The following is a 15,939-nucleotide window of genomic DNA, read 5'->3' as shown; positions in this document are numbered from 1 at the left end:
TAAGGACACCGAGACCATTTTACACGCCTTCATCTCATCACGCCTGGATTATTGCAACAGCCTTTTCACCTGTTTAACCCAAAAATCTATTGATCGACTCCAGACTGTCCAGAACTCAGCTGCCAGGCTTTTAACCAGAACAAAGAAATATGACCACATTACTCCTATTTTAGCTTCATTACACTGGCTCCCAGTATGTTTTAGAATTGACTTTAAAATTCTATTGATCACTTTTAAAGCTCTTCATGGCCTCTCGCCTTGTTATATTTCTGAACTTTTAGTCCCATACGCACCAGCACGTACCTTGAGATCCTCGGGCAGAGGTCTGTTGTCTGTTCCAGAGTCTCGACTGAAAACTAAAGGGGACAGAGCGTTTGCTGTCAGGGCCCCGAGGCTCTGGAACAGCCTGCCCGAGGAAATCAGGTCGGCTGAGTCAGTGAACTCTTTTAAGTTCCTTTCTTAAAACATACTTTTATAGGAGAGCCTTTCCCGATCTTATTTGACTTTATTTTATCCCTTTTATTTTATTCTATTTTACTTATTATATATTTATCTTAAACGTGTATTTTAGTCTTTTCAACGTTTTCATGCTCTTATCTTGTTTTTTTGTATTATTCTTTACACTTGTTAAAGCACTTTGTAACTTATTTTTGAAAAGTGCTCTACAAATAATGATTATTATTATTATTATTACATAGCCTGTTGATAAAGATAGACTGATCATATCTAGTATAGAAGTGCTGACTAGGGGTAAAACTTCTTTAAGCAGCCTAGTCAGGATGGGGTCTAAGAGGCAGGTTGATGGTTTAGATGAAGAAATTATTGAAGTTAGTTGGCAATAGATTGAGGGAAGCAAAGCAGTCTAAACATATATCTGGTTCTACAGCTGTTTCTAAGGTTCCTGAGTTTAGATATAAGTTGGTGTCAGTTGAGGGCAGGTCTTGGTGAATTTTTTTTCTAATAGTTAGAATTTTATCATTAAAGAAGCTCATGAAGTCGTAACTACTGAGAGCTATGGGAATACTTGGCTCAATAGAGCAGTGGCTCTCTGTCAGCCTGGCTACAGTACTGAAAAGAAACCTGGGGTTGTTCCTATTTTCCTCTATTAATGACGAGTAGTATGCTGCTCTGGAATTACGGAGGGCCTTCCTATAAGTTTTAAGACTATCTTGGCAGATTAAACGAGAATTTTCCGCGATATTTGCTTTAATTTGCGAGTTTCAGTATTATACCATGGAGCTAACCGTCTTTGTTTTAGTATTTTTTTTATAGGGGCTACAGAGTCGAGTGTCATTCGCAGCGAGCCTGCAGCACTATCTACAAGATGATCGATTTGAGAGGGACTGAAATTAGCAGAGGAGTCCTCCGTTACTTTGTGACTTGATAATGAATTTAGAGCTGATGGAATCACATCCTTAAATTTAGCTACAGCACTATCAGACAGACGTCTTGTATAAAGATTTTTGCCCAATTGCGTGTAGTTCAGCAATACAAACTCAAAAGTTATCAAACAGAGGTCAGATAAAGAGGGATTCTGTGGGAACACTATTAAATGTTCATTTCAATACCATATACCAGAACAAGATCAAGGGTGTGGTTAAAACAGAGAGTTGGTTCATGAACACTCTGAGAGAAGCCAATGGAATCTAACAGAGAGATAAACGTAGTACTAAAGCTGTCATTCTCAACGTCCACATGAATATTAAAATCCCCTACAATAATAACTTTGTCCGTTTTAAGGACTAAAGTTGACAAAAACTCTGCAAATTCAGATAAGAATTCAGAGTACGGACCAGGTGCTCGGTACACTATAACAAAAAGAATTGGTTGCAGTGATTTCCAACTTGGGTGCGAAAGACTAAGAACAAGACTTTCAAATGAGTTATAGTTTAGTTTAGGTTTAGAGCTGATTAGTAGGATAGAGTCAAAGATAGCTGCAACTCCACCTCCTCGGCCTGTGCCTCGAGGAATGTGAGTATTAATATGACTGGGAGGGGTGGATTCATTTAGGCTAACATATTCTCCATCACCCAGCCAGGTTTCAGTAATACAAAATAAATCAATATCATAATCTGATATTAGTTCATTTACTAGTACACCTTTAGAAGAGAGAGATCTGATGTTTAAGAGTCCACATTTAACTCTCCTATTCGTTTGCACTATTGCTCTTGTGGTTTTAATTTTTATGAGGTTTTTATGCACAGCTCCTCTTCTGTTTACCTTTTTAAATAATTTCAATGATCGGGAGACAGACACGGTCACTATACCGTCACTCCTGAAATGGAGGAGCAGAGAAGTGTGTTAGACTGCGACTCTGCGTAGGGTTTTGGGTGGGTAACTGCTGAAAAAGAAGGGCAGAGAAGTGTGTTAAACTGCGACTCTGCCTCCTGGTCTCAACTCTGGGTTGTCATGGATTTGGTCCACTAATAAACATGGCCAGATTTCTAGAAATGAGAGCTGCTCCTTCCCAAGTGGGATGGATGCCGTCTCTCCGAATCAGACCAGGTCTTCCCCAGAAAGTCTGCCAATGATCTACAAAGCCCACATCGTTTGCTGGACACCACCTCGACAGCCAGCGGCGGAATGACGACATGCGGCTATACATGTCATCACTGGTCAGTTTCTGGTCTAGTGGATCACCTGCCCGCCCAATCTGCCAAAACTGCCATCCGGATTTCCCCCCTCTTATCACCAGCCAGTTCTTTCTCATCATTCACTCCGAGTGGAACCCAGACGCTACTCCACTGACATTTTATCTCCTTGGCCGAGTCTCATTAGACCTTGCTACGTTAATTCTTCATCAGTTTCTGAACTTCTTCATCACACCTGAAACTGTCTCACAGTATTTCTTCAGCATTGGAAAGCCTGTGCTGATTTTATCTTTGCTGCTTGTTTTACTGTTTTTACTCTAAGCTTATCTTAAATTACTTGTTTAATGAAATGTATGGGGTTGATTGTTCTTATGTAGTTTGTATGATATTTTTGTTATACATTTTTGAATTAATGTTATATTTTACTTTGATTTCTATTTGTATCTTACTTTTACCTTATGTATTTTATCATCCCCTGTGGTATTTCATGTTATCTCTCTTTTGTGAAGCACCTTGTTTGTTTGAGAAGTGCTCTATAAATAAAGTTTATTACTATTATAAAAATTGAGCAAAAAAGATTGCCAGTTCATGCTGCTTCTCAGTAGTGAAACTGAAGGGAGTGGTTTCAGAGATTGGTGGCGTTTCAGTCAAGGGACAATGTAGTTGAAGATCCAGTAAAAACACCTGTATTACCTTAATTCAGGAGTGTTGATAAATTAAATGTATATCAAATAGTTATAAATATAGTGTATGTGGGGACCCAGTATCCTACTACAGTAGATAAACACACACCACATAACAGCAACGACCAGGGGGTGATTCTTGGCCAGGAGAACTTTATCTTCCCCCTCTCTCCCCATGTTTATTGTCTGGCTGTGAAATAAAGACAAAATAAGACAAAATGCCAACCGAACAATTAATCTACCCATGTCACTCTCTCTCTCTCACTATCTCCCTCCGTTTTCAGTAAGCTCTTTTCTACCAGAGGACCCTGCTTACCATAATATGATCACACACGTCCTGTGGAGGTTTCTTGAGCTGCAGTATAAAGGCGGAAGGCAGATCACATCCTCATATGTGACAAAATGGAAGCTATTTCATTTCATCACTATTTCTATTCAATTTTTCTGGTGTCTTCCTGTCAAATAAAAGGTAAAAACTGATTTTTTCTATTAATAATATTTCTTGTTTTGGATGCCCTCCTTTCATTCAAAAAACTTGTTGTACAATAGCACTAAAACATCATAGATAAAGACATGCAATAAATGAAACAAAATGGGGAGGAAGAAAGGATAGTCCAACCACTTCCTGATATTGTTGGAGGCAAGATCACCAGCCTGTAGTGTTTCATTGGCTCAACATTTTGAATTACAGGGCTATTTTAATGGTGCAACAACCATTGCCAAGTCTGGAGTGACCAGACTATATTCGTGTCCCCAAGTACATCTACGTTTTGGTCCATTAAGGTTCAAAGATTATACAAACATGACAGTGTATTCACACTACAATGACCGGTCAGGGACTGAACAGAAACACCAAACATTTATACACCAAGGACTAACGAGCAGGCAGGAGCTTTACTGGTTAGAGGGATAAGGACTAACAAGACAGGCAGGGAGAGAGATAGCAGGTGAAAACAGAGAGACAGGCAGGTAGAGGGGCTTCTGGAGTGACAGACAGGATAACAGTTACTGAAGACCAAACACAGACATTATCAAAATAAACTGTAACAGATCAGAATAATATAAATAATAAACTAATCCAGACACCAGCAGACAGATCACAAATAAACTACAACCAACAGTGAAAACAGACTGAAGCTAGGATTTAACAGAACACAGAGCAGACAAAGCCGAAATAATGCACAGAACAAGGAGTAAATACAAAGACTTTAACTAAGATGCAGAACTAAAATGCAGGGCTAAACCTAAGATACAAGATAGACAGGTACAAATGAGCAAAACTGAACATGCAAATGAACAATGGAATAAATAAGGCTAAACAGAGAACACAAGACCAGGAAGAAAACCCTAAAACAGAAAACATGGACCAACTGTTACACAGAAAAGGGTAGGGAACAGAGCATATGAGTAGGAGCCATTATACATGAGAGGAACATGTCCTCCCCACATTTCAAAATCTATGCTTTTTCCCCCCCTCACTTTTTCCCGCTGATTTTGGAGATGGCTCATGGCCAGGCGGTTTGAGTGACTAGTTAATTAATCAATCACACACTCCGCATCAGACATGATTAAGCGGTTGAAACGCGGACAAAAATCATTTTGGCCTATAGAAAACATGTGACAAAAGGCAAATGTGGTGCGTATTTAGTCTCTGCAGAGAAAACGTGATTGTGGTGATTGTGATTATTTTGAAAAGTATTTGTAAAGTTTCAGGTGACATTTGGAATAGAACAGCTCTCAGATCAGTGATTTCAGTCAGGCCATATTCGTGATTCATTCATGGTCAAACGCTGTTCCTGGGGCACTTAATTTTCAAAAAATAATTACAGTTGTTACCGAGAGAGGTTGATAGAAGTACGATTTATTCTCTTTCTAAAACCTAAAATAAATCCAGAAAAATGGCGGCTGTGGATCGTTCCTAATGCAATGTTAGTTAGCTAACGCTAGCTAACTTCCTACTCAATGGAACTTAATAAAGCCCTACTGTTCTGCTTTTTAATGATTTTAATAATGAAAAGCGCCCTACCCAGCTTTAAGATATGAACGATCAACAGTATTGATCGTTGAGCAACAGTAACTAAGGGGGGCGGGGCTTAGCGAAGGGTCAATGGGAGTACTTAAAAGTTTTCTCTTTAGAGAAGCTATGTTGATTTGATTTTTTATTGGACAGCAACAGTAACTAAGGGGGGCGGGGTTTAGCGAAGGGTCAATGGGAGTACTTAAAAGTTTTCTCTTTAGAGAAGCTATGTTGATTTGATTTTTCATTGGACAGCAACAGTAACTAAGGGGGGCGGGGTTTAGCGAAGGGTCAATGGGAGTGCTTAAAAGTTTTCTCTTTAGAGAAGCTATGTTGATTTGATTTTTCATTGGACAGTAACACAAATAAATGTATAGAAAAATGCCATCTACAGTGACAATGTACATTTATCACACCTGTTGAAGATAACACAAGAAAGTTACAAACTTCTTTCCAGTGTGGTCCTCATTGTAGTCTGATGGCAAGGCAAGCTATCTCAAGCATGCAACATTTAATTTCTGGTTTTAACAATTCATTACTAGTTCTTATATTTTGTATTGATGTGGCTAGAAATGTTTGGGAATGTTTAGTTTGCATAATGGTGGTTGATTGATTTTCAATTAACTTTGGTTTGTCTTGTAGGAGGGGCTTTCGGTATAAAGGAAGGAGGCAGAGGCTCCTCTGGGCAGAACAGCTTTGGCCTGGAAGGGCAGCAGAACCCAATAGTCAGGTCCTAATATAGTTTTTTTGTGTTGTTTGAAATCAGTTTGTGATGTTAGTTTGTAATTAGTTTCCTAGTTGTTTTTTACATGTATTTTTGCAATAATTCACCCTTGCAATACAGCACTTTTCACATGACTGTTGAAGAAATAAACCGAAGCACGAGGCGAAGAGACCATGTCTCCTTCTTCCACCATGGGGGCTAAACAGTACACAGCTATTGAACTGAAGGACCACATGTATTATTTAGTACAAGAGCCGACAGAGCGTGGCGGCCACCGTAGCTTCTCTTTTTTTGTTTTTTTATTGCAAAAAGAGATAATAAATAAAGTGTACATGGGACATAAAGAAATATACAAATATATAGGAAAACACAAATAATTACAACTTTGTCAGTGGTAGTCTAGATTAAAAAAAGAAGAAAGAGGACCAAAGTTCAAAGTTTTTACAGCTGTTTTGTTGTTGTATTAGGAAATTTAATTGATATAAGAAATCATAGTGCTGATAATGCTAATCCAACAAATCTTTGCAGTAGAGTCCATGTTGATTCCACATTCTAAAGAGCACATGAACACACCTAAGTTGGAAGAACTCGGAAACCGGACAGAAAATCAAAATATAGAAAATCACCCAATGGGCCGCTGTCCATGCTTTATGGGCTGGTCGTTGGCCCATTTAAAAAAACCAAAAACAGTTATATAAATAAATAATTTACGTCACACCAGCCCCAAAGGTGCGTCGGCCCCCCTGTTCCTTACCACTAGATGCCACTAAAACGTACACACTGAACCTTTAGCCACTGTTAGCTTACTTCATATGTTTGCAGTAATTTTAATGGTACACTGACTTATCATGGGGTAACTTACATCACTATTAGGGCTGAACAATTAATCATTTTCGAATCAAAATTGCAATTTAGAACGCGATTAACTAATTGTGATGACAGCGATTAAAATTTAGGTTAATTATACAGTGCATCTGATCCGTTTTAAACAGTCATGCAGTTACAAATTCATTCCGTTATCCTTGTGTGACAGATCTGCTCGCCAATCACAAGCTCCATGCGCCTCCTGCTATGGTCCTACTCACCAATCAGAGCGGGCACAGGGCGTGAACATTTTACAACAACAAACGAAACTAGATGAAAACGTGTGGGATAATGGCACCAGCCAAACCGACATAGGCTACGGCTGTGCCGCGGTTTTGTCTGGTGTCAACTTGCACTGAGGTGTTTCAGCAGTGGAGCGCTTAGCCTTCACGTTGTTAACATGTTGAGAATTTATCATTTTGTTTGCTTCAACTATGGATAACAGCTCTCTGTGAGCCTGTTCCGCTCTCTGCAGGCTAATGTTACAGATCCACATGGAGCATTTCAAAAAAGTGTTTTGCCCATCTGATTTTGCTGAGTTATTCAGATTTGTCCATGATTTTTGTGCCTCTACTAGGGTTAAGTAGGCCAAGCAGTTTTACTAGGGTTAAGTAGGCTACACAATTTAATTGTGAATTTTCTTGGTCTGTTTTAACTGTGTTGTTGATGTATGTATGTCGGTAATATTTTGATTCTCTATGCCGTTCTGTTTCTGACTTCCTGTCTGGTTCATCTGCTCTGTGATGCTTAAAGCGGCTTCAGTCAAAAATAGACTGGCAGTGAATATCAAACTTAAGCAAAAATCTGAAAAACTAAACAAAAGTCACTGCACAGTAATTGCCTCTCCAGGCCGTGGCAGCTTTCAATGACACTATGCAAAACAAAGATCCAGGGCAGGACCACAACACAACAAAAGTCTTCACCAAGCAAGCCATCAGAAGCATATAATGTCGTGTAAAAATTCAAGACTTGGGCAAGATAAGAAAGTTTGAACTTTTACCAACATTTTTATTATCAACAAAAACAGACACCAATTAGAATACAAAAGTTCCACCGGAGTGTGTCAGAGATCGGTGCAAAATAGAGCCCCATTCTGTTACCAGAACAGAGACCCGAGTCGACATGAAAACCATGTAACGACTGACTTTCACCTCCTTTTGGACCTCCTTTTATAGCTCTGTTTCTTGGCTTCACATCATCTCTTGGCTCTCTTTCCTGCTGCACCTGAATCTGGGAAAGTCCCTGACTGCCTACTCCTCCTCTCTGTGTCCTCATGTGCCTGGGCAGTTAGATACAGAAAGGAGCACATACACTCAGAGCTGTAGAGTTTTAACACTGTGATCCTAACTTTACACTATAAAATAACACTTTAAATGATGACAATGTAGACCACCATTGCTCTAGTAATAAATTATAACAATTTAGGCTATAATGCTCCAAATTAATTCACAACAATCTCCCCCACATTTTTGAATGGGTTTTGTTTCACAATCCTCTCCAGGCTTACGGCCACACCACTCTGGGAGCACCCGATCTCGTCCGATCTCGGAAGCTAAGCAGAGCAGGGCCTGGTTAGTACTTGGACGGTTGACCTTGGGCAAGATACTGAACCCCGATTTGCCCCTGGCGGCTATTCCGCCAGTGTATGAATGAGTGTGAATGCTAGTTTCTATTTGAGCACTTAGGCTCAGTGTATGAATGTGTATGACTGGTGAATGCAGATGTAGTGTAAAAGCACTTTGAGTGGTCGAAAAGACTAGAAAGGCGCTATACAAGTACGGAGCATTTACATCCAGGGTGCGGTTATCCCTATTGCTTGTACACTTTTTTCCCCTTCACCTCTCTATTAATGTGCTTGGACACAGAGCTCTGTGAACAGCCAGCCTCTTTAGCAATGACCTTTTGTGTCTTGCCCTCCTTGTGCAAGGTGTCACTGGTCGTCTTTTGGACAGCTGTCAAGTCAGCAGTCTTCCCCATGATTGTGTTGCCTACAGAACTAGACCTCACAATATTTTCTGAGATACTGATTTTGGGGTTTTCATTAGTTGTCAGTTATAATCATCAAAATTAAAAGGAATGAATACTTGAAATATATCAGTCTGTGTGCAATGAATGTATACATTATACAAGTTTCACTTTTTGAATGGAATTACTGAAATAAATCAACTTTTTGATGACATTCTAATTATATGACCAGCAGCTGTCCATAACATTAATAAAATGAAATAAAAATAAATAAATAACCTTTTTAAATCTTTTTACTTTCCTGGGTTAATGAACAAAGGGTGGAGGTAGCATTACACCCCTGATTTTACCCAAAAGATGGAAACATATATAACCTCAGTTGAATAAACAATTACTTTAACCTTTTTTCACAGCAATAAACAAGACAGTGCTTCACAATCAAAATCAGTGAGGATTTTAAGCCCAACAATAAACAGTGTCCTTTCCACCTAACTAAGGTGGATGCCCTTAATAAGAGTCTGTTAATTTTGGCTCTTTAACATTCAACAGTATATTGGGGAGACTAAACAACCACTACACAAACGCATGGCTCAACACAGAAGGGCCAACTCCTCAGGTCAAGACTCTGCTGTCTACTTACATCTGAAGGACAGAGGACAATCATTTGAGGACCACCAGGTGCACATTTTAGACAGAGAAGATGGATGGTTTGAGAGAGGTGTCAAGGAAGCCATCTACACCAGGGTTGAGAAGCCGTCATTGAACAGGGGAGGGGGTCTACGCCACCACTTATCCCCCACTTACAATGCTGTCCTTTCATCACTTCCCAGGAAACTCAACAAACGTAACCTATTGGCCTCAGGTGAAGATACCAACGATGGTCGTTCAGTCTTGGCCACAGGTAGTCTTAACGACTGTCGTCACAGCAACAAGGAACACTAACGAACCAGCGGTATCGATGACCCGGGACAACGACCCCACTGAGGTTAAATAGCTGAGTTTCCCTGCCAGTCAGTCAGAACTGAAGAAGTCCTTTGGATAAGGGACGAAACGTCTTCCAGTAGCTTCAACCAAGTCCAGTTGCCCTTCATTTTAACCCTCGTTGGATTCAACAGTATCCATTCCGCCTAATTAAGGTCGATGCCCTTAATAAAAAAAGTCTGTGAATTTTGGCTCCTTTAAACAGTAAACAGTATCCCTTCCACAAATTAGGACTGTTTATCCTCGAGCCCTGAATAGATGTGGATTAAGTCTAGTGGCAGGGGATACTCACGGGAGCGAGGCGGGAGAGGAGAGGAAAAATACCATCCAAGCTGGCCGCCCGGAACTTCAGACAATATCGTCCTCACAGCTCCGCTGTACAGTCATGTCGTCGGCCGATCATCGCGGCTCGACAGTCCGCAGGAACTCACACGGCTCCGCCCGGCTGCAGCCCGCTTGTAGAACTCGTTCGAACAAAACATTATCAGCAGCACTTTCACATGTGACACCCAAACCTGCAGTCAGGAGGGAGGAGAGCGGTCAGAGGTTACAACCTCTGGTGCTTCTCTACATGTCTACCTGCTGACTGACTCATACTCTACTGAATCATCTGTAACCATAGCAACCAGGTCAGCTGGACTGAGGACATTAAAAAGGCAGAACATTTCTGCCCCCAACATGCTGGTAAGACAAATGTCAACTTGCTGATAATAATGCATAGTTTAGATGAATATGGTTAAAATACATGTGTTTTTCAGTGTTATAATATTTGAGCATTTGTCAAGGAAGAGTTGTCCTGGTGGCAGAAATTTTGTCCTCATTGGTCTGTGGACTACAGTTCTGAAGCTTTGAGTTTAGCATTGTGGCCATCAGCATCTTGGTTTTTTGGAACCAGATGTGACCATCTAAAGCATGCCCTGCCTTCTTGTTTACAAAATAAACATACTGTATTGAAGAAGACTTGAAACTAGCAATTGAGATCATAAACTCATTAGAAAAGTTTTTAATTAGGTAATAAATATTTTCATGTCGACTTCTGTACAATCGTACTTCTTTCTGCAACCAGTGGAGTTGCTCCCTGCTGGTCATTAGAAAAAATGCAAGTTTAAGGCACAAAATAAATTTATGCCATGCCTCCGGAAGTTTCCAAGTGACAGCATGTAAAGGTTAAAAAGAGCAGGAGACCTAAAAATCAACTTTGATGAGCACATCAATTCATAGCCTTTAGATGAACCCATCCATGCTTACAGCAGATAGGAAAGAAAAATAAGATTTGAACCAATTAAAAACAGAGTTACGAGTTAAATTTCTTGATACAAATCAGGTCTATAACCAAGACATTTGCATAATTAAAACTGCACTCATAAAAGCACAGGTTGGCAAGACTTGATGCTATAGTAGCACTATCTCAATTATGTTGCATGACTGAAACCAGGTGTCATTTTCTAATCTGGCTTTTGTTTTTCTTTACAGATCCATATGAACAACGCATTACTGTCCCAGTGCTCATTGTTGTCATCACAGTTTTTTTCATAACAATGCTTACTGTAGTTCTTGCTGTAGTGTATTGTCGTCGAAAGAGACGAAAATGTAAGTTCAAGTGTGCATTTTAATAGTAAAGTAAAATCTGCAAAATTCTATTTGTTTACCAACAACTGTGCATTACTGTGGCCAATTTTGTGTCAAACCTCTCCAGTACACGCAGAGCTAATCTGACCAGTGATTGCTCAGCTAACTGAGCTAATAAGCTAGGCAGCTGTTAACTAACTTCAGCAACAAGTAAAGCTATCTGTCCATCAGGAATATTTTGCCATTAAATATGATCCAGTTTCACGTTTTTGTGCAGTAATCAGTGTCCCAGAAACACTACTCTTCAGCAGCATTATATTGAGAAATCTTTTCATTAAGTGCAGAATAAGTCGTCAATATAATCAAGAATACCTCCAAAACACATTTTTTGTCATTGATGGGCCAGATACTTTAAACATAGATTTTGATTTCAGGGAATGGAAGATTTTGTATATTTCTCTAAAAACACACTGAGCAGACAACGCATCCTTGATACTTCATTTGCCTATTTGGCATTGCAAATCGTAACTAAAAGTAATCAGGTTACATTTATTTTATTTTGTGATACTTGGATTATGTTACTGATTACTATTTTTTAACATGTAATTAGTAATTGTACCAGATTACATTTTTAACTAGGTATTACTACTAGTGAGATGCTTCACTCACAGAGCGTTTAACACACAGGATGAAAAGAGATGCTGCAGCAATGTGCAGAATGATAAATATATGGTGGTTTTTGAAATTGAAACCATGTAAACCTGTTCTGGTACAAGAATCTGAAAATGAGCATGGTATGATCTCTTTAAATCTCCATATGTAGATTAGTTTACATGTCATTATTGCATCTGTCAAATTAGGATAGATTTTTCATTGTAGAATGTAGCATTCCAAAGCCAGATATACCAGTGGGAAGAAAAAGGGGTTTTTTCTAGTTGTTTTTTCTAGTTGTTTTTTCTAGTTGTTTTCAACATCACAAAATAGTAGATCCTTTTCATAGAGGCTTTAAGTGTGTGAAGAAGTAATTTAAACACAAACAAAATCTGGACTTAATGTACAGTAGGTGTAGCTCTAGAAATGTAAATGAAATGCAGTTAAGAAATAGAAAAGGTAAAGCTCTCAAAATGAAATGTAAATTAAAGCAAACACTAATTTTTTATTACTGACCTGCAGATGAAAGAGAGAACAGAGAAAATACAGTCTATGCAACTCCTCAGGTAAGTGTCAAGTTTTTTTTTTACATTCCCAAATTTGCCAGACAAACCAAGGAATTTCAGATTTTGAGCAATTTAAAAATTGTCATCAGATTTGAGGAAAATAAAGAAATGAGCCAACCTCACTTCTATTGGCTGTCCCTTTGCACCCATCACTACACATTTTCCTGATAAGGTAGTCTATTTACTGTACATGACCTGTGACTCTTCGCTACACCAAATTCTGAATCAATTTGCTGTTCCAGCTGCTTGCTCCTACCTGTCACATGCACACATCATGTAAAGATCTATCAGCGTACAACAAACTAATAGAATGGCCAGTCATTAAATGAGGAGCCTGCCACAACTTACTGTGTAAGGCAGGACACAGTAAGGTCTATTTTGCTTCCATGTCGTCTTTTACTGTAATGGCAAGAAACGTTTCACATTTAAGTTTTAAGCCTACTAGTCTGTTTACATCTGTAGATTTTTTTCTAAATTAACCAAACAAGCTAATCTACATATTCAAACATAACCTTTCAGTGGAAAAGAGTCTTGATGAAGTCATTAACCGGGGACGTTCTGTGGTGATATGCTGATATAGGAGGGGGAAGGAAGGCAATTCGACAAAGTCTCATCTCCCGACCTGATATTTGTTTGTTAGGGAGGCTGTGTGTATACTGCTTAAAAACAAAAAAACTAGATAGATAGATAGATAGATAGAGCAAGAAAAAGGGCAGGTGCTCAAGCCCCTGTGTTTAAGTTGCAGTCATTGATACAGAAGTTTGTAGTTCTTGAAGGACATATATGACCTGCTGTTAATTGTAGTGAGACTACTTCACATGTTAATACTGTATAATAGTACTATTAGAAATAAAGTGTAAAGTAAAAACAACCTCTGCTCAAAATATGTGATTTATTTCCCAGGTTGAATCTACAACCCATCCTCTGAATCAGATCCCAACAGATGCTTCAGGTCTTTCTCCAACCACCACCTACAGCTCGGTAAGGCTTCACACTGGACCTGTGGGATCACCTGAGAGAGGCAGGACTCTGCCAGAGAGCCTGTATGCTCATGTAGAAAGGGCCAGATCCTGAAACAGTCAAACTTCAGTCCAAACCATAGACTGTGGTCCAAACACACAAAGTGTAAAATATAAATAATGCACAACCTTGCTCAAAATGTACAATTAATTTTCCAGGTCGAAGATGCAACCCGAGGTCTGAATCAGAGGCCAACAGATGATTCTTCCGGTCTTTCTCCAACCTCCACCTACAGCTTGGTAGGGCCTCACACTGGACCCGTGGGAACCACTGAGAGAGGCAGGACTCTGCCACAGAGCGTGTATGCTGAGGTACAAAGGGCCAGATCCTGAAACAATTCATCAGGAATCAGCAATTTCCAGTTTTTAAGTGCTGCCTAAGCTGGTGACACAGCAAGCACCAACACCCCACCATCACAGCTTGTACAGTTTGTATCACAGTTGACACACTGGGACCCATATATTCTACTCTGGTACAGAAAGACTTTTTCCACCCACAAACATTGCAATAGAAACGCTGTTCTTTGTATTATCACAATTGGAGCCATTAGGTCCCATATGAATCTAAATGTGAAGACACATGAGTAGGGGTAAACCGGGGCGAAAGTAACAAGGCGATTTTCTCAGAGCCCTGACTGCATTTGCAGTCCAAGCTGTGACAGCACCTTCAGCACGCAACCCTTGATGGAGCTGCCAAATATCGCATTTTTTCTTCGGAAAACTGCTTTCGAGCACGTCAAGTAAATTTCGGTACTCTTTTTCGATTTAGAAGTTGTGTCTCTCGTTTCATGTGTCACAGTAATGATTAATCTACAGATTATTTAGTGCTTTAACACACCCTGAAGTTTGCCAGAGTTTTTCAGTGTAGGAATAAATCGTGTTTATATGTCAAGAGTTCCTGTCAGGATGAAAGTAACACTTGTTACTTTAGCTGAAAGTGTTACTTTCATCCCGCTACAGTGACCACAAGTGTTTCTTTTGTCCAGCTGCTAATGTGGTGACTTTCTCTGTGTTGCAGCATGTATTGAAACATGTTTATGTTATACCAACAGATTATGCCAAGAGTGAGGGTCAGAAAGACGGATAGAGGTCTGATTCGGCCAGATGTTTTCATGCACATTTTGGAATTATGTATAAAAACAGCTGGATAGAAACTTGACTATTTTTGCCTTATTTTGAGAATTTATATTTATGTTATTAATATTCATTTTCATATTGTTGAAGAAATGTTTTATAAAATGGATAGACATTGCCAATAAAAACCTTTTCAACAAGTATACGGTGGGTTACTTTTGAAACATTTCAAGAAACTGTAAATAGATAATAAATGAAAAAATGAAAATGTAATTTATAACTTTTTTGCAAAGATAAAGGACAAAATACATTTGCAGTTACATATTTACAATGTCATAGTCACGTATATTTAATAAGAACAAGGGGAACACAAATCTAGTTGTGTTACTTTTAACCCTCCTGTAGGTTACTTTTGACTCTCCTTACTTTCGACAGTCCTGTGTGTTACTTTTGATCCAACTGACTTCTGTTTAAAGTGAAATTATACGCAAGTCGTTCTACATTTGTACAAAATACCACCATGTGCCCTGGTGAGCAAACTTTACTATGAATGAGACACCATCCTTGAACACTGTATACAATTCTAGTTTGCATGTATGGTAAGTACACCAATGAGCATGTCCAATTAAATGCACACCACTTGCAACCGTTGTAGTAGTAGTAGTTTTGAATCATGTGTGTATGTATGTATATTATTTAACTTAATAGCATTACCCCAACAGACACTGTTATTGCTTCGCTGCGGCAGGCGCCCCTTATTTTTCTGTATTGAAGGTGGCAACCCTAATCATTATTGAGACAGTTTGATGATCTTTATTGATACCACTATCGATACTTTTCTATTACTTGTTAGAAAAACGAGACCCAACGGCAGTCGGAGATAACGATATTCTGACTTGAAGACAGACAGAGGTGCTTTTAAGAAATTAACTTGGAACATAAGTGGCATCCTTATCTTTGGCTTTAGTGAAATTAAGCCAAGCCTTTGACCACTTTGCAAATTCAGCCATCCTAGCAAGCAACCAATTCCCCAAATGAGAAATGAAGCGAACAAGGGTGTGAGGTAGGCCTGCATGATATGAGGAAAATCTGCAATGTACAATAATGTTGTTGAGATAACAATATGACTTGCCATAAATAAACAGATAATGAAGTGTGCATATCGGCTGCCTGGTTGTTATTTTATTCATAAAAGGCTAATATTTCCTGAGTTTTAGTCCCAATAGACAACAATG

The 15,939-nt window shown here is 39.1% G+C and overlaps 1 protein-coding gene across 1 annotated transcript in view; it reads left to right on the top strand.

The window, feature by feature from the left end:
- The window catches only part of LOC123972080, a 66,541-nt gene that overhangs the window by 26,149 nt on the left and 24,453 nt on the right, over positions 1–15,939 (top strand). The window contains exon 4 of the mRNA XM_046051308.1: positions 10,455–10,509. Within this exon, the coding sequence (XP_045907264.1) occupies positions 10,455–10,509 (55 nt within the window). The remainder of the gene's footprint in view (positions 1–10,454; positions 10,510–15,939) is intronic.

The sequence above is a fragment of the Micropterus dolomieu genome, linkage group LG06, assembly GCF_021292245.1.
Source record: "Micropterus dolomieu isolate WLL.071019.BEF.003 ecotype Adirondacks linkage group LG06, ASM2129224v1, whole genome shotgun sequence".
In the NCBI taxonomy this organism is placed as follows: Eukaryota; Metazoa; Chordata; class Actinopteri; order Centrarchiformes; family Centrarchidae; genus Micropterus; species Micropterus dolomieu.
This window is presented reverse-complemented; position numbering and strand designations above follow the sequence as displayed.